This window comes from Emydura macquarii, unplaced genomic scaffold (assembly GCF_026122565.2).
Source record: "Emydura macquarii macquarii isolate MOO-44397 ecotype Brisbane River unplaced genomic scaffold, CSIRO-AGI_Emac_v2 contig_2321, whole genome shotgun sequence".
NCBI lineage: Eukaryota > Metazoa > Chordata > Testudines > Chelidae > Emydura > Emydura macquarii.
This window is the reverse complement of record NW_027132458.1, coordinates 845,281-871,602: the sequence shown is the minus strand read 5'-3', so window position 1 is coordinate 871,602 and position 26,322 is coordinate 845,281. Positions and strand designations below refer to the sequence as shown.

Sequence of the window (26,322 nt, the reverse complement as noted above, 5' to 3'; positions counted from 1 at the left end):
GTACAAGCTAAGGATCCACTTCTGTTTGGTTTGTCCTCTTTGTTGGTAAAAACCTCCAAGGATTTACTCCACTCTACTTCCTAGACCTTTTGTCATGCCACTCTCCTTCCTGCATCTTCTATTCATCTACTACCTGTTTCTCTCTCCTCAGTTGGACCCCTGCTGGTGTAAGAGACTTCTCCTTGCTATTGGAACAGTCTTCTGAGATCCTTTTTGTCTTGTTGGTTCTCCATCTAATTTTAAATCAGAGCTAAAAGTACATCTGCCCCTCCACCGGCTTATGTCTCTTCATTTCTTTCTCACTCTGTTATTTTTTGCTGTCTAATTATATTATAGAGCTCAGTGAAGTGGGCCTGGGCCTGCCATCCTACATTTCTGTGATTCTACAGCACCAGTTACACTGGGTGCCTCAAGGAATGCCCCAGTGGTATGAAAGTTACCATACAAAATAAAAATTGTATGATGCTGTTTCTACACCAGTTGGTAAAGTTATGATCCAAATTAATGTACTGCTATAGAATGCAATATAACGATGCTTATTAATGGGAGAGCTGCACTTTCAAGTGCACCTCTTTTTAGGCTTTATTTTCAGGCGTTCAAGAGTGATACGACAGTAAAAGGATATAGTAAAATGTTCTGAAGCAGTCAAAATTAATTACCATGTTTCAATCATGAGGCCAAATACTGCAGGCAAAACTTCTGTGGAAGTCAAATCACAGACCTCATTATAGGTGTCAGCCTTAAATGAGAAGTTGACGCTTGGTGACTTAAGTTCAGGGACCAGACCTAGAAATACTTCAGGAATTTCCCACAGGATTGCTGGCACATGTTGCAGTGAACTATAGATACATATTTTGACACCTACAACCTTTGGCCAAATTTTTCAACCTCAGGTTCATTTTTAGGTACATAAATAAGCCTGATGCTTAGAGGTGCTGAGCACCCACAAATCCCACTGAAGTCAGTGGGAGCTGCAGGTGCTCTGCTCTTTTGTATATTAGGTCCTATTATTTAGCTGGCTAGTTATGAATCTAGAAGCCTAACTTTAGAGATCCAGGCTGCAGAAATTTGGCTTTTATTTATCTGCAGGATGCTGTCATTTTTTAAATATGATTTCTAGAAGAAACATGAGCCCCTTTCAGAATACAGTTCTTCTGGATACAATTCCTGTGGAAAATGCTTGTGGATCCTCCAGAATTGGGTTTTCTGCAAGGTCATTTTTTCTCTGTGATAATGGAACATCTGCATAGCTGTTCTGCAGGCCCAAGGTTTCACAGGTCACATTTGATTGGTTATTCATTTTATTGAATAAATAAAAATCAGTGTAAAGGACATGAAACTGTCGCATGACCAAAAAACCAAAACTGTTGACTCTTAAAATAATGTCTCATTACTTTTATATACCATGACTGGAAAGCACATTTAAACATTGATCTGGATGTGACCTGTCTGGATTTTATTCTATGTTCCCGAAAATGAAACCCTTGCTGTTACCAAATGGGCTCATGGCAGTCATGTCTTAACTCCAGTGTGGTCACAAGACAGCTGAATTTAGTCCAGTAAGTGGCAGGAAGAACACTGAATACTGGCAAATCATCATAAATGTTACGATACATGGATAAGGCCAGAAGGATGATAGTTTCCCAGTGGGAGGCCCTTATAAGAGTATTTTTAAGAACTTGGGCTGAGACCCACAAAGGTAGTTAGGATCCTAAATTCCACTATTTCAATGGAAGTTAGGAGTCTAAATACCTCTGTGGATCTGAGCCTTAGGCTATGTCTAGACTGATGGCGGCGAATTTTTCACTGTCAGATCAATTTATCCGGATCGATTGAGTGGAAGTGGAGACCCACTAAATCGATGCTAGTAATCCACCTCCACCAGGTGGAGTAATGCTGCGTCGATGGGAGCACATTTCCCATCAGCGCAGTGAACTGAAAACACTGCAGTAAGTAGGAGTTAGGAAGTCAATGGGAGATATGCAAGCGACTCTACGTAGAAGAAAAGATGCAGTATGGACATGGGTACCTCACCATGGTGCAGCCACCACACATACCCAGGAGCTGGTGACCAAATATCCCATTCTGAAATACTATGTTGTGAATGAAGAGGCAGCCATCCAATCTGATTCCAGTGAGATGGGGTTTGGAATATCACTCCAAGCTGGTATCTTTTGCAGAAAAGTCACTATCACCAATGGAACAAAGATACACCCACGTTGAAAAGGAATGTCTTTCAATAGTGTTTACATGTGAAAGTTTGACTGGTATTTCAAGGATGGGAAATTGCTGAAGTAGAGTGGGACTATGAAGCACTAGAAAGAATTTTTTTAAAAGCTATTGCCAGCAGCCCCAAAATGCCTTCAGTTCATATTACTGAAACTGCAATGCTATAATTTAGATGTATGCTACAAGAAAGGGACTGATGTACATAGAGGATTTCTTACCAAGAGCAGCTGCTCAGATTAGAAAAATGTGAGTTCTCCTCCTGTGTAACTGTGGTATAGTAAAATATAGATTGTCCTTGTAATGGAAAAGCTTTCACACCAAGTACATACACAAAAAATAAATGCCAAAAAGGATACATATTTAGAAATTCAGTTACCTTTTTCAGTATATTCAGAGGAGCTGAGCTCCCCAGCCAACAAGCCAGAATCTTTAACCAGGTTCCTTGAATATTAACCTGATCCTGAGTAAGTAATAAACAATATACTATTATAATGTTTTATAGTAACTTTGCCTTAACAAAAAGCTACCAAAAAGCAACCTTTCAGCATGAAATTACAGCAATGGAACAAGAATAAGAGACAGAAATCCATATGACAGAAATCCAGAAAACACAGAATGACATGGGAGTTTCAGGGGAGGGGCTAGAATCCGGGAACAAACCACACAAGATAAAAATGTACAAGTGTTCATATCCATCATTCTATCTGGATTGCCAGGAAGAAGCACCTGCTTCTCAAGAATACTGGAACTATTGAGATGAGCATACCAGCTAGCATTACATACAAAATCAGTTGAGTGATAACACCCAGACTGCTGAACAAACTCTCTCAAGAGCACATTTTGGAAGAGAAGCCTGTATCTGGAAAGCCAGCGTCACCATATGCAGGCCAAACATGACTAAGGATATTGAGACCTGGTGAGTATTGTGATATGTGTAGGGAAATGCAGGGCAAGCAATGTAAGCAATGTAAAATACCTCATTATTAGCGACTACTAGTCAGACTTCTGGGGAACTAGAAGAACTGTAAGCCACTATGGCAGTGATCATTGTAGACAGTGAAGCATTTCTGCAGCTATGGGGTTTCAAGTTGTGTCATTTCAGACAATGGACACCAGTTTACTTGTAGTAAGTTTATGGACATTATAGCCAGGCATGGGAATTTATTCACATCACATCCTCATCATCCTACAGCCAGTCAAACGGCAAAGCCAAATCAGCAGTTAAAAGTGATAAGACTGTTAAAGAAAGCAGCAAAAAGCTAAGAAAATATATGGCAAGCCATTCTTGAATGAGGAAGCACTCCCCCCACCAAAGCTTTAATAGCAGCCTGGAACAATACTTCATGTCAAGGTGCATGCCTGGTCCCAGCATTACTACCACCAGCAGTTGTAAAAGGAGTAACAGACAAAAAAGACAGACACACAAAGGCCAAAGCCTGCCAAGATCAACAAGCTAAAGACAACCCAGGACTACAACCCAGAGATTCTGATAGAATCAAATTGTTTCCTCATGAACTTGGAACGAAGGTGAACAGAAACCCTCATTCGTACAGGGTAGCAGTGTATGGGCATGTATTTCACCAAAACGACACATACATAGGCTAGGATGACCAGATGTCCTGATTTTATAGGGACAGTCCTGATATTCTGGGCTTTTTCCTATATAGCCTATTACCCTCCCTTCCCGCTCCATCTTGATTTTTCACACTTGCTATCTGGTCACCCAAACATATGCCTACTACAAACATGACAAACAAGCATGGAGTATGGTGAACTAGGCACTACACTGAGACACGATCAGCAGGATATGGAAGAAACACAGGCCAATGGGAGACCAGCAGATACCTGAACACACAAATCACCACACCCTCAGAAGAACCAAGTGCAAGGTCATCTCCTTGTTGTCACAAGACTTGCACTCACTCCAGAGCCAAACAACCTGCAAGGTATATACAGGACTTTGTACAATTTGAAGGCATGAAAGAACAACCCTCCCAAACCTGGAGGAAAATACCTTAGTTCTCAAAAAAGTTATTAGTTTAAAAAAATTGGTGTTAAATCTTATTACGTTATATACACATTAGTTATTAAGTTATTAATATAACTTATTAATATTATTATAATTATTATTATTATAATTATAAAGTTATAATAGTAATTAATATTAATAACTTAAGCTATATACACATGATGATCTAAATTAAATGTAACAGAATGGCTCTCCCCATAAGAGCTGGAGGGTTGGAGCTAGCTAACCCTGACTGCAGAATGAGCCACACCTGGGGGAGATGAGGGTAATTGCCGTATGACGAGCAGCAGGAAGCTGCAATGAAGGGTGGCAGGGAGTGTTACCCAGGGATTAGAGATTCCAAGGAGGGAGCAGGCTCTAGCAGAAGCTCTTGGGAGACAGGACTGAGACTCCAGCCAGGTAGGGACTGAGCATGGCCTGCCAAAGAAGGACAGGCCCCAGGCTGGAAGATCTGGGAGGAGGAAGAGAAGCCTTTGTTTGTGTGGACTTTTGGGTGGGTCTTGAAAACATTATTTTTAATGTTAGTTAATTTAATAAAGCAGAACCTGAGAAGGGATGGGAATGGACACACAACGGAGTTTCTTTAACTATTCAAGAGGGGAAACTGAGGCAAGCTGCCTCTCACATGACCCTAGTCATAAGAGGGTGCATGGGAGGCAGCCAACCCAGTTCCAATAGGCATACTCAGCAGGATTTGCAAGACCCTCTCCCATCAAGGAGGGACGTGACAATGGTGCAGCAAAGGAAACTTCATTTTTGGCTGAATAGCTGCATAAGACACAGGAAGTTCTGCTGCAGGAGCAACAGAAGACGCAGTGGGATATGTAGCAGGCAACTGAGGTGGTGACGCTCAAGGTACAGCAGTGGTTGTACTGTTGCCAGCCCTGAGAACATTGAATTAGGCCAGATGGGCCCAATCAGCCATTTTTCACGGGGCGCACTACTCACCGCTGGGTGGTACCCCCTTCGGACAATTCTGGGAATTCGCTTGGCCTGGTTCAGCACCCCCTTCCTTCTCTTCCATCATCTGCAGCTCTCCTCCCATTCACAGAGTCACAGCACAGTTGCTTCGTGACTTAACCCTCCAGCCAGGTCATGCTATGATTCCCCTTCCGGGTGGAGTCTTTCCAAGTCTCTCTGTACCAGCAGCATCAGGCAGTCCTCACACACGCTGCCCTAACTACATCACTCCTGCAGTGATTCAGGCTGGGTTGTGGGTTCCCATTAATTGCCCCTAGCAATACTACTCTACAGTGGATGGTAGGGGAACTCCAGCCCACACTCTACCTTGGGTTTCAGTCCAGGGCCCCACAGTTAAGAGCTGTGGCTGCACCTACATTACTGGTCTCATCCCTGGACTACTTCTTACAATGCTTCCCCAAGCTTTTCATTCTCCAGCCTTCCTAGTCAGACCCCTGTCTTAGGCCTACTAGGTAAACTCTTTCTCAAGGGTACCCCACTTCCTTCTTCCTTACCTCAGGGAGAAAGACTCCCTGAGCTCATGCTCTCCAGCCTCCTGCCTTTATAGATGACCCATAATGTTCTCTCACAGATGAGCTTCTTCCTAAGGCTTTCCACACCTCTTAAATGTCCCTCATTTGCCACTTAATTTGCTGATTGGGTCTGCCTGGCCTAATTCAGCTCTCAGGGCCAGTGTGGGTAGTACAGGCCATCACAAGGATCCTGCTGCTATGTTTTAAATGTGGGATGCCTGGCTTCAAGAGTGGTGGGGAAGTGTCAGAGAAGAGAACCTCCAAGGCAACCTGGAGATGGAAGGCCCTGCACAAATGTAAATGTTGAGTGTTGGGGCATATCAGGCAGGTCTGCCCCTTTAAGAAATATAAAAATGCAAAAGGAAAAGAAGAGCCGTGACAGATTAAATTGAGTGTGTGCCTTAAGAAGCATGGGCAGCGTGTACAACTGGGACAACAAAGGAAGAAGACCTCCTCCTAAGAGGCGTTTCGATTGTGGTTCCAGGATATATTAGACGTGTCCTGATAAGATCCAGAACCTTGAGATATTAAAGATGGGGCCTGTGCGACAGGGAATATTGAGCACCTCAAAGAAACCTGTAAATTACCACAGGGTGTATTGTATGGGCTGCTGTTTGTGGAACAAGCTGCCCCACTGGGAAAGGTGGTAAGACCAGCCCATGCCCAGATTAGGAGTGAGAAAAGCTTCTGTGGGGAAGACCCTAACACATCAAAGGAGTTTGGCGGCTCCTGGAGGAACCCTGGAATGGGGGAAGAGTTTGGGCCCGGAAGCCAGCAGTGGAAGTGGCTCTAGGAGCCCCAGCCACCCCTACTGCTATCCAGCAGGGTAATGCACAAAGTCAGGAAGAAAAAATAGAGCTGTTGGAGGCTCAGGAAAAGGGTATTAAGTCTGAGAGAGGACCAGCCTTGGAAAAGCCTAACCCACAATATGGAAACCAGGACAGACCTGCTGGGAGTGAGAAGGGTGTGAATACAATCCTGTTGGGAGAGGACTTTGATAGTTTTCTCTCCTGGAAGGAGAAGTAGCAGAGAGAATTTGCTCTTCTGAAGGACAATAAGCAGCAGACCCTGCAAGAAAGGGCCAAACTAGCCACAGATAAACAGAGTTTGGAATGGCAATTTGAAATACTGGTAGATGAGAGGGATGGGCTTCAGCTCCAACTGGGAGATAAAAGAACCCTATTGGTCCTTGGGTTTAGCCAGCTGGAAGTATCACTGATGGAGAAAAACTGGCAAGTGTTGTCAGTTGCTGACTGCATGTGTGTTCCCTCTGTGTGCTGCACTGGCTCTGGTCAGATCGATCGAAGTCTGCTGTTCAGACTAACTGCCCAAGAAGACTACGGACTTGCTTAAGTGGTGAAGGCACTCAGTCATGTTTATTGCCGACAAATCATGGTGTTAGTGCCCTATACATATTACAGATGCACTCAGTACATGTATGCCTGTGACAATGGACTCAGCTCAATGAGAGGCAGGATTTTTCCACTCTCCCCTAGGCCGGACAAAGACACCCTCCCTCTGACCCCTCTTTTTTTACACTGATACAAACAAGTTACATATTGCTCCTCTGACATGGTTAGTTACCACCCTTTACTTTTTACATTAGTTCGATCAAAACCTCGCTATCCATAGCCTGTCATCCTGATCTTATCTTTAGGAGGGGTCAGTGTGTCTCTGTACTATCTTCGGGGAGCATGTTTACACCATAACCTTGTGCTGAAGTGTTCTGGTACTACCCTTCTGGAATTTCTACATAAATACTTTGTGCCTAGGAGTGCTTGCGTTTTGGCAAACTCCAGTCCTGTTCTTGCCAAGTTCATGTCTTAAATAATGAACCTGCAAGTGGGCTTCTGCTTTGTAACAGGGCCTGACTTTTGCTCATAGCTTGGCTCTTGCTAACTTTGCTTTATCTTTAGTTCAGGCCTTAGGCCTTATAAGTGGCCTCTTATGCCAGGGGTCATGTCTCAGGCTCTCTTTCTACTACAGCAAGAGATGATGAAAGCAGTCCCTTTAGTAGAAACTTGCCTCTTAAGGGCTCAAGGTTTGGGGCTAGCCAGCCTGATTACAGAGACATAGGAGAGATCAGGGCGATTGCCCTATAAAGAGCAGCACGAGGCTGCAATGCTAGGGAGTAGAAACTGTCAGGAGAGAGCAGGTTGTAGCAGAGAATCCAGATTGGGTCTGGGAATAGCCTGTCAAAGCAGGAAAGGCCCCGGGTAGGCAGCCCTGGAAAGAAGAGAAATCTTTGTGTACACTTTTGGATACACTTGAAAACTATTTTAATTGTTTAATTTAATCAGCAGAACCCAAGAAGGGATGAGAATAGACAAACGAGTCTGAGTTTCTTTTCCTGTCCAAGAGGGAAAGCTGAGGCAAGCTGCCTGGAGTGTGACCCCAGACCACGAGGAGGCCCATGGAAGAAGGATGGCCCACTTACACTGAGAGTATAATAGAATGTTAAAGATGTGAGCTGTTCGTTATATTTAATTTTGCTATCTCAAATAAGTGACAAAAGGGATATTTTGATAGCTAGCTTCCCAGTAGGGAGTATTACAGTATGAGAATATGTTTGTGTAGGCTAACACCTAGGAATTTAGAGCTCTCTATTTTTGAGGAGAGAAAACAGTATACGTGGAAGAAAGAATAAACCCAGAAAGTGGCACGGACTTGGCTCTCTCATGCTTTAACACTGAACAGCAATGACTAATTCCTAATTGTTAAGAAGGTACGTGTGCTCTACCTGTTAAATATTTTTGGCCTAGATCCTGGGTGGAATCAAAGCTCAGATCAGTGAAAATTCAAGGGGCTCTTAAGCCACCTTATAACCTCCGCAGTAACTGTTCAGGAAGTGCTGAGTTGGCCTTCTGGTAGATAGAGTTCATGCACCAGAGTGGAGCCTCCTGCTGGCCAGTTTGGGTATTAGCTCTCCACATACATTCCTGGTGGGTACCCTCCTACTACCTTCTTCACCTGAAGTCCCACCTCATTCCAGGAACCACAGCATTCTTTTCTTGACTCAGCCCTCTCACCATGTCACCATCCATGTTCTTCCCCTTTCCAGGGGGAGTTTGGTATCTCCATCAATAGTCCAGCCTCTTCCCCAGTAGTGAGTGAGGGAACCCAAGCCCACCTGCTACTCCGGGTCCCAGCCCAGAGACCCCTGTAGACAGCAGTTTCCTGCTGCTCCTCCTTAACTTCTCCACTAGTGCTGCTTCAATTCCCTGGGCCACTTCCCCGCAGCAGCTTCTTCACCCTCTTCTCAGGGCCTCCAGCTAGCACATCCCAGCAGCCAGCCAGGAGCCCCTGCTTGTTCCCCTGGTCCCTGCCAGCAATTGCTCTATCAAAGGCACTACTTTCCTGCAACCCAGTAAGAACACAGTCCTCTCTTTAGGCTCCCTGCAGCAAATGAGTGTGGTCACCCCTGCAGCTCCCTTTTATGTGAGCCTGCTCGGCCCTGACTGGCTTGCTCAGATTGGCTGCCTCCTGCTTTTAGGCTGCTTTTAACCCCTCCTTTCTGGTGTGGGGTGAACACCCCATCACACTCTGGGTAAAGTAGATTTGCTTCAAAGATATTCTACTTTGTGCCAGCAACCAACAGCTCCTACTGCAACTCCACACTACCTAAAGATTCTTATAGAGCAGTAGTTTTCAACCTTTTTTCATTTGTGGACCCCTAAAAAATTTCAAATGGAGGTGCAGATCCTTTTGGAAATCTTAGACATGGTCTGTGGACAGCAGGTTGAAAACCACTGTTATAGGGAGATAGGATCATCACATCATCTCTGCTCAAGCACATTTCCTCCTGTTGTGCCCACTGCAGGATTTGATACCTAGTATCCTCCCACTATTACAAGGTGCTCATAGAGGGTGACATCCAGCCCTGTGCAAAAGACCAGCATGAGGCCTACTCACATCGGCTTACTCACAAATTATGAGGGTTTTGTTCTATGGGCCTGTTGCTCTGCACCCTCAGTGAAGCCAGGCAAAGGGCTATTTCCTGATGATCACCTCAAATCATCTTCACTTATTTATAAAGCACAGATAATGGAAGCATCCATCACAGGCATTGGGCACCGCTTAAAGGGCTTTGTCCCTTATTCAGCAGTTAAGTACATGCTTAAGTATGTTCCTGGGGCCTATAAATGTATACGACTTGCATCATCTAGCCTTAGGGCATCTAAACTATGCTTGCCAGAGACATATTCTCACCAGAGAAGGGTGTGATCAGGAAGATTCTTTTTATTAGGAATGGAGAGTGAGTTGAAAATTATTGGGGAATCTGTTAGCAGGAGGGCTGGTTTCAAAGGGAGAGAGAAAAGAACAGTGGATTGGGGGAGGAATAGGAAAGATGGGATGAGGGGAATACAGGGCCGTAACCACGGCGGGGCGAGTGGGACAGCCACCCAAGGCACAAAGCCATGTGAGATGGAAAAATGGGATGGAGAAACAACAGAAAAAAACAGGCAGGCAGCAAAAGGCGACACATAACTATTGATAGTAGGGGTGCACCACACAATGTAAAGGTTCAAGGGCGCACTTGGCTGCCCCACAAAGGTTTTCAAACTGTGGGGCATGCCCCCGCTATGGGGCATGGAGGAATGTTCGGGGTGGGGCAAGCGGTGACACCAGGCAGTGTGGGATAGCAACACCAGGTGGCTCGGTCCAGCCCAGCGCAGTAGGGCTCGGGGAGGGAGCACCACCTCCACCCCAACTCATCTGAGCAGACCACCCAGCCTGTCTGGGTTGGTGGGGCAGAACCAAAAAATCTGGGGGAGGAGGAGATGTGACCCTGCATGCCTTCTCCCACACGTTGCTTCTGAGAGGGGATGCAAATACGCTTGCTTGTCTGGGCGCTACAATGCCTAGTTACGGCTCTGTGGGAGTAAGAGACGATTAGGGAATCTCTGGATAGGTGAAGGCTCTCAGAGTGAGTTAGAGAGATTATGGAGAGGTTTGGGGAGTGCGTTATAGGGAGATATATTCTCAGGGGATGCAGGCAGGGCCTAAATGAGACTGAGTTTTTAATACTAATTCTACATCAATGCCCACTCAAAGTCAAAACTTATTTGCAACAACATTTTTGACAGTGCCAGGATCTTCCAGTAAGTGATCTGACCCTTCTCAAGCTGAAAATGAAAACACCAATCCAGAGGTATTTTAATTCAGTTCTTGTGTGCTAAACAACAGAATGATTTTTCTAGCCTGCCCATGTCAAAGTTTCGTACGGTTGTTTTACATACAAAGCATGCTTATATTGCAAATATACAACTATTAGACACAATAGTATAAAATGATATAGCTCTATTGACATGAACAAAGCTATGTAAATTTGCACCAGATGAGAATCCGGCACATATTGTGTACCTACCTGGAAAATCTCTTATATGAATACAGAAAATTAACATGAACGGTCTGCTCCTGCTGAAATTAAGGAGAGTTTTTATATAGACATAACTGGGAGTAGCACAGGGTCTAGGTGCTATCTGGAGCAGGAACCAGTGATTTTCAACTGACATTAAACAGGGAATGGTTTATAGTCAAATGATCTTTAATAGGCCTGGCTGAATTGAAGTAGTGCAAAAGGCTTTGATGTTTAGAAAACTGTTTTAATTAAGTGAGTGGATTTGACTGTAATTATCTGTTATTTTACCTCTGGACATGGACATCCAGTTATTTTATTAACATTATTCATGCCGAGAGGAAGCATGCTAAAGAGTTATTTTTTTCTTTTAGAGGCAAGCACCATCTAGTGGGTAAACCAGAAATAAACTCTCTGGCTTCATATTCCTACCTACCATTGTAAGGAGCAATGAGTGAATCTCCAAACGTTTAGAGTTTGGATAAGAATCCAGAAGTTTGAAAAGCTATTTGAAGCTTAATTAATCTGTTCAAAACACCTAACTCTAAAAATCAAGCAGGACATCTTGCAAGAACAAGATTTCTTGTGAGATTTCCAGCATTTCCACTCCTGGCTGGAAATCTTGCAAGACAGCCTTCTGCACAGTATTTCGTTACTTGTGGGTTCCAATCACAGCTGGAACCTGTAAGTGCAAAGGCATGCAATAAAATAAAATGAGATAAATGAGATAAACATTTCAAAACAAAAGTTTGGGCAGGCGCAGGAACTGTCCCTTCCTGTGTGTCTGTACTGTGCCCAGTACAATGTCATGGTTGCACTGTGTTAATAATAGAAACTAATAACAAGGATACTTTATACCACAAGAGCCGCATTCTGCTCCTAGGGTGAAATTCACCCCTGTACAGCAGGCCAACACAATGCCTATGCACCACTTCATTCAAAAGTCCTCAAAATAGAGCCTAAATTGTGAAGCATTGTGTGGAAGTTGGCAATGCTACTGCCTCTGCTGCACCTAACCTCTGGCTATATTAGAGGATTTCACCCTTTGGGACTGAGTCTGGGAGTTTTAACTCCACTAAAATTCTCTTTAAATAATAATAATGGGCATTAGTTCAAGCAATATTTGTTCTCGTTGTCTGAGTTTCCATGTTTTTTCACAGAAGACTGACAGCAGAAGAGCCTGGCAGGTTTTGGTGGCTCACAATGTAGGATTGGACTGTGACGCTGTTTCTTACATGAGTAATCTTTTATCAAATGAATAGTCCAAAAACTGCAAAGGGAATCTTTGAGTGCTTAAGGACTAGTTCAAAGAATAAGAGTTGCAGGATCAGGATCTATTAAATTAAAATGGTTTGTGCGTTATGTACTATAACAATGTCTATAAGAAATGTAAACAACATAGCTTATCTCTCATATCCACATATCCAGTATGGTTGGTGTATGTGTCTGTGTCTATGTGTGTGCATGTGGAAGAAGGTATTCACTTACACACAACTTTTTACAAACAGTGAAATTCTATAGAAGTGTTCTCTGATGAAGACCTCTATGTTTCCCTTCAGAGTAAATACCAGGGCAAGGAAAAAATGCATCACAGGTTCTGATGTACAGCCATTAAATTGCATTTTCCACTTCCCTTTCAGGACCAGTGAGAGATGCAGTGTGGGCAAAGTATAAGACCAGAAAGAATCATGGAAGTTGGTGAGCTGTCCTGTCGGAAGCCTGTGTTCCGATCTGGGAAATTTAGATGTGGATCTGAATTTCACAACTCAAGACTGCTTTTATAATGGCCCTCATCAGAACATAAACTTCACGCTCCACTCCAAACTTTGGGTTACTTTAGGTTCAGTTCTGAACTCAGTAATAGAGCTGGAGGAGGGAGGAATGTTTTTCCCATCCCACGAGACTTTTTGAGATTTGGAAAAAAAATTCTGTCACAAATTGGAACAAAATTTGAAATCTCAAAAATTTTCATGAACCAATAATCCAAAAATAAATTCAGATCAGCTCATTTGAAATGTATCAAGATAATTTCTAAACTGTTTGATTTTGACCTTTTAAAATATTTTAATCTATTTTTAGTACAAATTATTTGAAATTTCAAACTGAAAAGTTGTTTAGAACCAAAAAGCTAAACTCTTTGTTTAGAAAATGTCAAAACAGTACATTTTGAGAATTTTGAAAAAAAAATCTAATAGAAAAAAATTCAAAATCCTTTTGAACCAGGAGAGTCCTCAAACTAGCCCTTTTTGTGAACAATTTCAGTTTCAACAAATTGGCATTCTCTGTTGAAAAAGCATTTCATTGGAAAATTCCTGACCAGCTCTTCTCAATAGCTTAAGCTCATCTCCAGTTCGTATGCTAATGCATGATTTACAAGGTGCCTTGAATTTTATATTTAAAAAAAAAAAGAATGAACAGTTTAGCTACCAAAAAAGAAGAAGAAAAACCAAACCCAAACAAGCCTCACAATAGTACACAAATAGTAGAGAAATAAACCAAATCACAGTAGTTTTGCTTTCAATGTGATTATGATTCTACCTTGACTGGAACTCCTTGAATTATATTCAGGCCAGTGGTAGTAAGATTTTTGAGCAAAAAGCAAAACATACAGCTAGTCATAAGTATCAGGGCAATGATATAGCTCTTCCTAGCTGAATTACTTGTTCTTTCATATGATAAAGCTTTTTAATTATATCTGCTTTAAGAGCTTGGGGTACAGTAATTCTCTTAAAGGGAAAATGTATATAAGATTTTCCCTATCTGCATGGGTTATTCTCTGCTTCTTTAGATAAGTTTGTACTTATGAAGGAGGGGGTGAAATTCAGCCCTCTGCCAGGGGCTTGTGCTGATCCTCTGCATGGGGATGAATTTCAGGGCTTGCTATAGTATTTAGGATTTTTTCATATATATGGTTGTAAGTCCTAAGATTTAACAATAGTTCCTGATCATGCCATAGTGTTTTATTATTCATATGAAACGATAGTTCCTGATCATGCCATAGAGTTTTATTATTCATCTGAAACATGACAGTTTAACTAAGGTGCAGTAAAAGGCAAGCACAGGAATCACTAATTGCTATTCATTCCAACTAATTGTTTAACCAGATCTTCAAAGTACTGTATTTTAAAAGGATGAAGTTATGAGCAGGATAATTGGAAATGATGTTCTTTTACTGCACTGTAGTTGTTAAATTATACATTAATCATGCAATGATATCATTATTTTACCCATAATAGATCATCTGTTGTTTAAATATAAAAACACAATAGAATGTGAGCAGTTGTGATTAACGCCCACCTTGGGTGTGTAACAATGAGGTAGGAGGTGACACGTATGGTATCAAAATATCTCCTGATAGTACCTAGCTTTAAAACCTATTTAAAATCCCCTCTCTGCTAATCCTCAACTCCAACATCTGTACAGTTATATCCGCTGAACTGTTTTGGAACATCATGGCATACATACTTGGCATGACCAGCACAAAAAGAAGTAGGTCTATCACCTTTGAGAGTTTATAGCATGGCACTAAAATGAAAGTTAACATCAGCATGTCACAATGCAACATGACATTTTAGTGAACCATTCTTACATGGCATTGAAAGATCACGGAGACAGACACTGGCAACATTTTACTGGATGGTTGTCCACTGCATCAGAATTCCACAATGTAGTCTCAGACTTCGTTGTTACATTTGTAGCGAAACACAATCACAAGGGATGGAGTACTTTCCATGGGGACACATTATGTCATTTCACCACCATCACACGAGAAAGTCTCACGGAAACATTGGCACATTTTGCATGGCCCTTATATATTTGGGGACCCAGGAATGTCCCCCTTCATAACACTCCATTAAAATCAGGATGGTGCTGGAGGCAACAGGCCCTGGGGGCAACGATCAGTGTGTGGGCCTGACATTTTGCAGTTAAATATTAATATATAGGCATTTTGTATATGGTTTGAACATGTGTGCGACATGAGAGGTACAGGGCCAGATCCTGACCTTGGATAAGGCTATTTTGTGTTGCTCCAGCACAAAGCAACCTTAAAACTGATCTGACTAAACATATTAAGATTCTCTTGGCATGTGGGATTTTCCAGGTGATGACGATGTACAGATGGTATAGCCAACTCAGTGCCACAACCAATGTGTGTGATGGGCTGTAGCTGTAGCATACTGTGCTCTGGCAATCCCTGACTGATGTATTGGCCTTGTGCTTCTTCTACAAATATATAAGACATGCTCACTTACCATACACATATATCAACGTTAAATATTTGCTAATATTTCTGAGGTTGGGATTAAGGTTTTGCATTATACTACTGTGAAGGAGTTTTAATAGGTTTTGAGAAGTGTGTTTTATCTGTTGGAATCAGAAGAAAATTCCTTGTGACTAGCAGTGTAAACATAATACATGGACACGAGGGTATCACATAACTTGGCATTTCCTTGCTTCTGTGGCTTGCACTTTGGAGAGATGTCACACTTAACCAACCTTAATCCCTTTTAAATGAGCTATTTCCGAATGGAATTGCTGTGGCATTTTTTGTTTGGTGGTTTGGGGTTTTTTTTGTTTTTTTTTTTTTTGCAAGTGAAGAAGACTATGCAGGGGCAAATAAAAAGGGTGGCAGGGAAGAAGTGCCTTCTTCCAATTTTACTAGTGGTGTGTGTGGCCAGGAAGGGTTAATGGAGGTGCAGCAAGGGGAAGACAGTGGGGTGGAGGGAGGGGATGTAGTGTTGAGTTGAACTTGTGGCTGTCTTGGTTCTTCAATTACCTGAGTGGACAAGGATATGTTGTAAGGAGATCTTCATAAAGTGAGGGACTTCTGAGCAGAGGAGTTCACATGCTAGTTCTCTGCTTAAGCACATGGAGGTGGCTATCTCTATTCACACTGTAGTCCTCAGTTAGCTCACACCACAAGGGAGGTAAGGGGAGAATAACTGTGAGGACATCTGTAAGTCTGTCTCTACCTCCGTAATTCCAGGGGTGGAAAGACTGTCTAGACACCTATGCTTCTGAAGAGTGGAGTAGCCTCTGTCAAAACCATAGATCTTCAACAGTGGCTGAAGAGCCCCCAGCACTTTAGCGCGTAGCTCCTCTCTCCTAGCAACTCTGGATGCTGCCATCCTGACTGAGACAGGGCTCAAAACATAAGTTATTTCCTCTCAGTTTATGGTCCAATTTATTACAGAGCTGGGAGGGAGTGGAGGGTGGGAACGTTTTCCCTGAGGGCAGATTGAATTCAGTCCTATTGTAAGGTATGGGAAATAGCGACCATTTTGAAAAAAGGAAAATTGTGAATAAGGACAAAATTTAGACACAACAATTATTAATAACTTAGCCCAGGGGCATACGCAGGAATTTAAATTTGACCCCTTTTGGAGGGGCACGTTCTGTGCCACACCCCTTAGCCCCGGGAGGAGCTCGTTCCTCCCTGCACCCATCCACCTCCCACCCCCTGCAACTCAGGGCTGGACGAGTTCTGCGACTCCAAGGATTATTGGTGAGGGCCATTAGCCCTGCTTGCCCCCCTTTTATGAATGTCCCTGATTTAGCCTAATTGTAATCTAGCTTCTTCAAATGTACATTGGGCACTAGCTTACAACACATTAACTATATTGAAAATCTGAAGAATAACAAAGGAAGCATTTGACTTATGAGGGAAGATTGAAAAAATTGGGTTTGTTTTGTCTGGAGAAGAGAAGACTGAGAGATGACATGGTAAGTGTTCAAGTACATAAAAGGTTATTACAAAGAGGAGCGAAGGAAATTGTTCTCCTTAACCACTGAGGATAAGACAAGAAGCAATAGGCTTTAATTGCAGCCAGAGCGGTTTAGGTTGGACATTAGAAAAAACTTCCTATCAGGGTAGTTAAGCCCTAGAATAAATTGCATAGGGAGGTTGTGGAATCAACATCATTGGAGATTTTTAAGATCAGGTTAGACAAATGAGTGCAGGGGCCTAGACTAGATGACCTCTGAGGTCCCTTCCAGTCCTACGATTCTATTTGTTAGCTAGAATGATCCCCAAAAAAGTGAGCTGCTCAGATTTTTTCCCTAAAGGACTTAATTTTTAATTAACTTTCCTTCATAAGACAAATAACAGATTTACTTGCAAATCATCTGAAATGTAAGTGTACTCACAGCTTCTGAGCTGTAAATTTGGTTAAGATACATTGTCTCCTTTTTCCCGGAACAAAGAAGAAGAATGCCTGCTGAAGTGACAAATTGAACCCAGCCTTAATAGTAAAGCTGTGGTCAGGCCAATAGAGTGATGTTGCAGGGCACCCAATCCCTTATGGTTCGGTGTAAAATAAATAGTTTATAATCGGTGTTATATATTCCTGGGGGGGAGGGGGCTATATGTGTGTGTTTTGCAGTATTTATTCTCCAATGGGATGTGGGGGAGGAGTAAACTATGCAGTGTACTGTGCGCTACCTACTGCCAGACATGGAAAGGGTGTAGAATAAGCAGTGTATGTGTTATGGTATCTATTGCCCCGGGGCGGTGAAAGAAGGAACGTGTGTGTGTGTGTGTGTGTGTGTAAGGAAGGAACGTATGTGTATGTGAAGGAAGTAAAAAGAGAGTTTGTGTGTGTGTGTGTGTGTAAGGAAGTAAAGAGTGTGTGTGTGTGTGTAGGGGGTGTATTGCATAATGTTTATTCCGCAAGGTGGGGGCAAGGACAATACGCCCAGCATTGGTTGTCTGGGGTGTGTAACAAGCACACTGACTACAACGCACGGGGTGCTATGCGGCGGCTGTTCTCTGGCAGGGCGCCACTGTGGCTGCGCGGGACCTCACTGGCCGCGGGGGAGGGGCGGGATTCGGGCTGCGCCCTTCCACACAGAGAGCGCTTTAGGCGGGCTCCCCCCGCCCCCCACTCCCGAGGCTGGGGGTGTCTAGGCGCAGCGGGCACGGCACAGGACGGGGTCCTTGGGCAGGTGCGCGCCGCACTCAGGGCTGCTGCCCGGCCGGGGCGGGGCGGGGCGGGGCAGGGCTGTGCGCGGGGCAGGCACGCAGCGGTCTGTGGGAGGGGACGTCACGTCCAGCCGAGTGCCCCATGGGGGGGGGGGGGGGGGCTGGAGGGAGGCGTGTGTCCCCCTCCCCCACACGGGGTTTCACTCCATGGCCGGGCCCCGGGGGCGCGCGCGCGCGCGCACACAGTGAATACTGCGCACTATCTGCTCCCGGGGGGGGGGGGGGGGGGTGTCGTTGTCTTTCGTCCCCGTTTGCAGGCGGGTCCGTGAGGAGCTGAGCCGACACTTCCGGAGCCAGGCTCTGAGCGGAGAGAGAGAGAGAGAGAGAGAGACACACACACACACACACACCCGCCCCTCCCCACCCCCCCACGGGGGAGAGAGAAAAGCAGGCGGGGCCGGCGGCGCGGTGCATGCTGGGCGCTGTAGTTCCCCGGCGCTCCGCCGCCTGCTGGCTCCCCGCCTGGGAGGACTCCATTCCCCAGGAGGCTCCGGGCCGACGGGGGTCACGTGCCCGCGGCTGGGGCCGGCATAAGAGCGGGCGGCCATTTTGTGCGAGAGAAGCGCAGTCGCTGCTGCCTTCGCGTCCGCCCAGCCGCCGGGTCCGTCCCTCGCTCCCTCCCTGCCGCCGCCTCCGGCTTCGCGGTTCATTTTTTTTCCCTTCCCCCCCCCGTTCTCCTCTTCTTCTTGCGGCTCCTGAGACGTGACCCAGGCGGACCCAGCCGCGGCCTTCTCCCCTGCTCAGCGCCCCGCCACTGAATCGCATGTCCACTATCCAGAACCTCCAAGCCTTCGGTAAGGGGCGCCCGCCGGGATCCCGTCCGGCTACTCGCCAGCGCCTAGCCGCCGTCCCGTCCCGTCCCCTCTCCCACCCCCCACCCTCCTCACGCGTCTCTGGCGGCACCCGCCGGCCCCTGCCAGGCCCTTCCCCGTAAGCGACCCCTGCCCCGCCCCGCCCCTGGGGGCCACTAGTCACAGCGTCCCGTCCTCTGGAAAAGCCCCCCCCCCCCCCCGGACCTGCTGCTGTTTCCCGATCCGCTCTCCGGGCTTTGCCTTGCGGTGGGGATCAACCTGATGGGGAGGGGGACAACCCCCGCTCCGACCATTCACCTTGTCTCTCTAGGTGAGGGGGACACTGCTCTGGGGGTATCCTCCTCTCTCCCCCGCAAGCCGCCCTCCAGAGCCTCTGCCTCCCTGCTACTGCCCGGGCTGCCCGTTCAGCTGCAGTGCAGGCGATTCCCCTCCTTCCCCCCAGTGGAGTGAGAGCTCTCATTCCTCCCTATGTGTTGTGTTGACCCTCTGGGGTTGGATCTGCAGAGGCACTGGCGGCTGACCTGCCTTGGGATTAATTTCACCGTCGTCTGCTTGTACCCACTGCCCTTCAGTGGGGGAAGAAATGCTGGCCTTCAGACCCTGGTAACGGCTCGACTTTAGCGCCCACTCCAGGGATTGACCTGCATGGATTATGGGGTCTCCTTTTGGCATGATCAAGAACTGTTAATTCATAAGTAGGTATCCCAGTTACTGGTACCATGCTGCTTGGAGAGTCACAAGCCCAAGGGACTGACCTGTTTGGGAACCTCATCTTATAAGAATTGGCCCACCCACTATCCAGAATCTTACTCTCTTTGGTAAGGGATCTTCCCTTCCTGATCCCTCTCTTCCCTTCCTCCTATTCTCATTGACCAAAATCTCTCCTTGGTCAACTTGCCACAAAATTAAAACCCTTCCTGTGCCCACTCCTGCTGGCTCTTCTAATAAGGTACTGACTCTAGGGATTCATCTGTGATCCAGAATCTCTGGATTATTTAACAATCTCTGATGGAAGTGGAACCAACCTACCCCTTTCCTTCCAGCTCCTGACAAGTCAAATTTGTGCCTCCTCCACTAGGTGCTTTTAATCCTGAGATACTGCTGTCTCCATCCTAGTAGTTGTTTTTGCAGGCTGGGCCAGTGCCTTGTTGGTTGCTAGCCAACCTAGTCTGTTACTGCTGTTAGGCCTGAGCCTTTCTTCTCTTGGAGCCTTGTTTCTGCTTCTGGAAAGTAGTAGTGTTGTATAGGTAGACACTCGTGAAGATTTTCAAAAGTGACTAGTCATTTTTGGACCTCAAATTTTACATGCTAAATTTGACACCTAAAAATGGCCTGAATTTCAAGAAGTGCCGAGTAAACACCTGAAAATTGTATCCTTTAAGTGTCTCAGATTGATAACAAAAATCATTACTAATTTCTGAAAATCTTGACCTAAAGCTCTTCACCTAATTCAGCTGAAGAATATGTAACAGGTGAAGGAGCTGCTGTTTGGGAAACATGCAGGCCTAATATCAATTGGATAGAGAGAGTATTTAAATGCTGTTTGTTTAGTGGGTGGGAAATACCACTGTGAATACTCAAACTGGTGGATGGGGAGACAGGAAGCCATTTTTTGTTCTTTACTGCTTTCAAAAAACACCTGTTTTCTTCCCCATGCTTCAATACATTTGAAGACTGGAGAGGTGTGAAGGGTGCTGTTGTGTAGACACAGCCAAAATGAATTGTATTGGCTTTTTTCCCCTGGAAAAAGCTACCAGTTGTGGAGGTTATAGTATGTGTGCAACCCCTGGCATATGCTAGTGTTTATCACCAGGTCTTGGAGACCTTCTTTTAGCACATTAGATATGGTGCTTAAAATGATGGTGACTGTCTGGAATTAGCATTCCTCACTGGTGGGGAAACTTATCCACAAAAATATTAGTTGATACACACTCTTTAGGGCAATGGGATCCAGGTAAATGAAGTTTTGATGCGACATTTAGCTCTTGGATTTCAGGGTTAGTGGCTTAACAAATAAACATAATTTTAGTCTGTGTTGTCTATTTAACCTTTCAGGGGATTTTGAAGAAAAAGCAAATGTTTAAGTTGTCTGAAAACAATACAGTAGATTAGTGAGTTAACTAGAGCTATTATAATGCATTTAGTTCTATTGGGGATAAAGGAACAGAGGTTTTTTCCTGTTAACTCCTATCCCTAGGATCAGAGTAACCAGATCCTCCCAGAGGGTCCTTTGCATAGCTGGAAAATTCTCTGCTAGCTGTATGACTTGATCTAATTTTTTCTCATGAATAATACTTCATGTAGTAAGTTGTCTTTTCCCCTGCAGACCCCTTTGCTGATGCAACTAAGGGTGACGACTTACTCCCGGCAGGGACTGAGGATTACATTCATATAAGGATCCAGCAACGAAACGGCAGGAAGACATTAACTACTGTTCAGGGAATTGCAGATGATTATGACAAAAAAAAACTTGTAAAAGCCTTCAAAAAGGTAAAGCTGCTAGCTTGATGTAAGAATAAATGTGCAAATCTGTACACAATACCAATTTGTGGAAATAGAGTATTTTGCTTGGACTTCTGGCTATGTCTGCTTCAATTTCCCATTTGGCTAAAAGACTGAAGGGAAAGGAACAGTTTCTCAAAACTATTAAATAATGAACTTTGACTGTTCAAGGTACAGTACAATATTCTTGAAATTAACAAATTTTTTTGCAAAGGTTAGTCTGTTAGAACTTGTTCTAAATAATCTAGTTAATTTCCACAAGTGTCTGGCTTTCTGTTGATTTGGCAAACACAAATCAATGAAATTAGGGGGTTTTAGCTTCATAGTACAGCAGTTTTTGGATTGCAGTGAGAATGTCTTAAGAGTTTCACTGGAAACAAGTTAGGTGGAAAGTAATGGCAAATTGGACAGGCAAATCTTACATGTGACATTCCTGTACTTGTTGTCTTTCCATGTTTTGCCTCCAGTGGTTTTTGTTTTTTGTTTTTTGGGGAGTAGGGACAGCTTGCGAGCTTACTGATCTTGCTTCTTGCCTTTTTCTAGACTTACTAACTTACATGGTTTTTTCATCTCTGCAATGCAGCTCTCCTGATGTCACCAACTAGCTTCAATATTGTCTTTTTTTTTTAAAATCAGAATAGTGTAGATTAATCGTTTCTCTTGCTTATCTATCAACAAAATGGCTGAACTTACTTATAACCTTCAACATTTATCTTATGCAGCTTCTTTTGTGAAAATACACTGTAAAGCATAGTAAGTTTAATTGCAGTTTACATGACATGCAGTCTTACATATGAATATTTCTCTCTAGAAATTTGCTTGTAATGGTACTGTGATTGAGCATCCTGAATACGGTGAAGTTATCCAGCTTCAAGGTGACCAGAGAAAGAACATTTGCCAATTCCTCTTGGAGGTGAGTGACTGTAGACAGATCACTTGCAGTATTCTAGAGTGCTCTGAAACTGATAAAGACATTAATTGTTAACTAAAGATATATTAATTTATTTCTTTACATTTAACCAGTTATTGAATCTTTAATACAGCTCTTAATACACTGACTTGAAAGGACAAAACCATATGCTTGCAGTATTGTGATAATGGGGATGATAAACATCCTCTAGGAGTCTAAAATATTTCAAAATGTTCTTGTACCTCTATATTGAATTAACTATTCCCATTCTTTGAGGAAACAAAGCTTTGAGTTTGTCTCTAGTTGTAAAAGAAATGATTCTGACAAATATAACTATACTGAATAGATGCTGTGGGATGGCGGAAATAGCTGATATCTTGTTTGTCTTGTCATAAGAATACTCAGCTGTAGCTGCTGTTTGAAGGCACATGTTATCAACTGGTTTTTGAAACAGTACAGATCAGAAGGATAAGTGGAAGGGACTAAAGGATTGAGATGTTCTACAGTGTTTCTAGTAACCAGATTCCCAAATAAAAAGTAAGGCATATAATTTTTTTGGCAAACTTCTGGAGAGAATTCTCTAACATTTGTGACCCCAAAACACAGTGAAACCTGGAAAATTACCTTGAGTCCTATATTGTACCAATATCTCTCCTGTTCATGCACATAGACTCCCTTGTCGCGTCTAATGATTGATAGATCTTCAATATTGATGTAAGGTTATGGCCATTTCCAAGCACAGAAGCTTTACTGAAATGTTTCCCTTTTTGCAGGTTGGCATTGTCAAGGAGGAACAGCTGAAAGTTCATGGTTTTTAAAATGCGTATAATCACATGAAGAATTCTGCAGATTTTGTTCTTACTCAAGCTGGCTAAACTGTGAAATATGAGTCTTTGCAGTAAACGGACTTCCCACTTACCTAAGCATTTAAAGTTTTGTTCACCTTTGCATGACTACATAAAACATGTGGTGTGTAGACTAGAAACACACACAAAAATTGCAGTAAGATGGTAATGAAGACCTTCGTGAATTTTAACACATTTCCAGTGGAAATGTTTTAGTGCTGATTGTTGAGTTTATTACTTTTCACCAGACTTTAATGTTTTTTGTTGTATTAAAACCATATGTTGCAGCTTAAAAAGTCTGTTTGCATTTTTCTTTGCGTATTTGGAATGCTTTAGCTTAGTCAAGCAACAGTCGTGATTTGTGTGATTAAATCACTTTGTAGCATGTTTAGTTTACTGAACAGTAACTAAACTGAGGTCTGTGTAATAGTGTTAGTAGGGCTTTACTTTCTTTGAGTTAGTTAGTGCATTTGAATGACAGTTGTTGGTACTTTGTCCAGTCAAGAACTGGATCTTCACTCTGTTAAACTCAGTAAGAATCAGTACATTCTGAAATGCTAGTCTTACAGTCAAGAGGACTTTTGCAAGCAATACTGTGTTTTATATTACATGCTGCCATTATCTTCAGGACAAAAAAATTTAAAAGAAATGCATAGGATCTTCTCTTCCCCTTCTCCCAAAGGGAGGGGAAATGCTCTTAAGATGGCTTCTACCACAGCTGTGCCCTTGGAGTTTAGTTTCTTATCTAGGATGAGGTTATTTCAAAAAAGTTGTCTCAGGTCACTTTTTTCTGTCAAAAAGCTCATTCTTTTTTTGTTTAAAACAATGTTGGTTCTTATTGAGCTGGCCTTTTAGTTTCCATTAATAAATTAAAGGGACTTCATATTTCAGTTGCTATACCACACCTGTTCACAGAAGAAAATTAAATGATTCCTACTACTGAAATATGCAAAGATCAATTCCTTTTGGGGGGCGGGCGTGGATAACTTTAGAACATGTACCTCAGACATGCTGAATCAGGAAATTACAAAATAGCTGTTATAGCTGAGGGCATAAATGACTTGTTCTCCAATATCCCATCCCCCCACCAAATGTACAACAAAGGAAATACTTTTTTACTGGCTGAAGCTTCCACATACAAACATTAGGATGAATAGGAACTAATTGACTAGTTAAGCACAGTTTGTGGGAGCTGCAGAGCCATACTAACTATTCAAATGGATGTCAGCTAGCTATCTCATCCTCAACGGCTTACCTTTCTAAACAGTGTTGGCTGGGTGCAGATCTCATTTAACTCCCTTCCACCAGCTTACATCAGATATGATCCTGCAGTTATGGGGCTAATAAGTAGGGGCAGGGAACTGCATTCTGTACATAAATGTCAGTTTTGAATTACATTGGATATTGCTTGGGGGTGGGGAAATCCCACTTTTACTGGTATAGTGTTTTCATTCATGGGGGATGCTTTTACTCTGCTGGTAAAAAGTATAGCTTTTCCAGTCTAGCTGTAGATGTGCACTTAGATTGTAGCAAATCTAAAAACCATGTGTGACATTCCCCAGGGTACAGTTTGGGCTGTTGAAGAGTTATTCCCTTGATTCTCCGACTTGGGGTGCTTTTTACGTTGTTTTGCTATGAGATCAACCACTCCTGGTCTGCTCCTACACAGCCTCTAGCATGTAAATTACTCCCAGCTATATTGTATTCATGCTGTAGCAAGCCACTCCTGAATTATGACAGAGCAACACCAGCACATTTCCAGTCCCAAATTTGTCCCCAGAAATGTGCATCTCATACTGCCCAGCTCTTTCCTTCTGGACAACACAAGCTCATAGAAAGTCTTCCATTTTATTAAGAGAAAAATCTGTACAAACACTTATTTCAAAAGGAAGTTTCCAAACAAATTGGTTTAGATAAAACAAGTATATTAATTATAGAAAGGAAGATTAAGTGATTACAACTAATGAGGCAAAGTTAGAATTTGGTTACAAGAAAATAAAAGGTAATATGCACCTAACATGTAGTTTAACAAGCTAAGCGAATTCAAAGCAAAATGTCTCGCTACGTGCTGTTGCAGTCTACGGGCTGCATGCCTTTCAGCCAGGGACCTCTCCTCCAGTCCCATGCTCCTTTCCTTGTCCTTTCAGGTGTTGTGGATGTCATAGGCAGAGAAAAGAGGAGAGATGATTTATGTCCTTATCATTTCTGATAGTTCTTTTCCTCTTTGAAAATGATCTCCAGCTTTGTCAGGAGAGAGTCTGTTTGCACAGGAACCCCCAGCTATTCCTTTGCCAAAATGTAAATTTCTCTTTCACACCCTTCTTCCTGCCAAAGAATGGCTGCTGAACTAGGTGATAGTCCATTTGATTATGTTGACAGCTGGCTGAGGCTTCTGTTTGCCTTTTGTCTCTGAGGAACTGGTTTGTGCCTGTTTTTTCTAAATGTGGGACATGTCTCAACAATACCCTGCAGTAGAATATTACAGCTTTACATAGTGTTGTCACACATTTTACCAGGACAATAAATGATCAGCAAGTTGTTTTCAAATGGTACCTCACAAGGCATATTTCATATAAAGTTAGGGTGACCATGTGTCCCATTTTTAACAGGACTGTCCTGTATTTAAGCTCTTACAGGTGACATGACTTTCTTAAATTGGCAAATGAGCCCATATTTTTTGCCTGCTGATCAGTACCGGGTTTACAGTGGTGCTGAAGCGCAGTGTGTGCACTCAAAAGGAGCCCATAACGTGATGGCCATGGTGCGTCCTGCTGACAAGTTTCCTCCTCGTTTCCCGCCCACCAGCTGTGGGGGTCCAGTGGCTGATGAGGGTGCGTGGCTGGGCAAGGCTGCAGCGTGCAGGGCTAGGCCATTCCCCCTGCTAGTCCATCAGCACAGCCCCTGTCACCTGCCTGCTCCAAGGCTGATCCTGACTTGCCCAGCATAGCCCCACCCACAAGCCACTCCGGCTAGTGCTGGTTATGTGCTGTGGTGACTGATGAATGTGGATAAGCGGTGGCCGCAGGCCAGATGGAGAGGCTGGGAGGACATGGTGCCAGGTACTGGGACAGGTGGGCTCATCCCTGGGGCCTAGCCAGCCACAGAGAGTGTCGGTCACCCTTCATATGTGAGAGAAGTAGGGATGTGTATCACCCTTCTGT

The 26,322-nt window shown here is 43.7% G+C and overlaps 1 protein-coding gene and 1 long non-coding RNA gene across 3 annotated transcripts; both read left to right on the top strand.

Annotated features, from left to right (window-relative positions):
• The first annotated feature begins 4,603 nt into the window (after positions 1-4,603).
• On the top strand, positions 4,604-13,112 carry LOC137161536 (uncharacterized). Its single transcript, XR_010922113.1, has 3 exons — positions 4,604-4,657; positions 8,052-8,216; positions 12,751-13,112. It is a non-coding gene; the product is annotated as an uncharacterized lncRNA (long non-coding RNA).
• A 5,522-nt stretch (positions 13,113-18,634) lies between these two features.
• Positions 18,635-23,457, top strand: EIF1B (eukaryotic translation initiation factor 1B). 2 transcript variants are annotated; one of them, XR_010922112.1, is made up of 5 exons: positions 18,635-18,886; positions 21,231-21,394; positions 22,218-22,319; positions 22,713-22,853; positions 23,090-23,457. XR_010922112.1 is itself a non-coding variant. In XM_067560849.1 (4 exons), the coding sequence occupies exons 1-4, from the start codon at positions 18,856-18,858 to the stop codon at positions 23,132-23,134; spliced, it is 342 nt and encodes a 113-aa protein (XP_067416950.1). In that variant the 5' UTR covers positions 18,645-18,855; the 3' UTR covers positions 23,135-23,457. The 2 variants fall into 2 exon arrangements, 1 of the variants encoding a protein (XP_067416950.1); XM_067560849.1 differs by lacking the exon at positions 22,713-22,853 and having other exon boundaries at positions 18,645-18,886.
• The last annotated feature ends 2,865 nt before the right edge of the window (positions 23,458-26,322 follow it).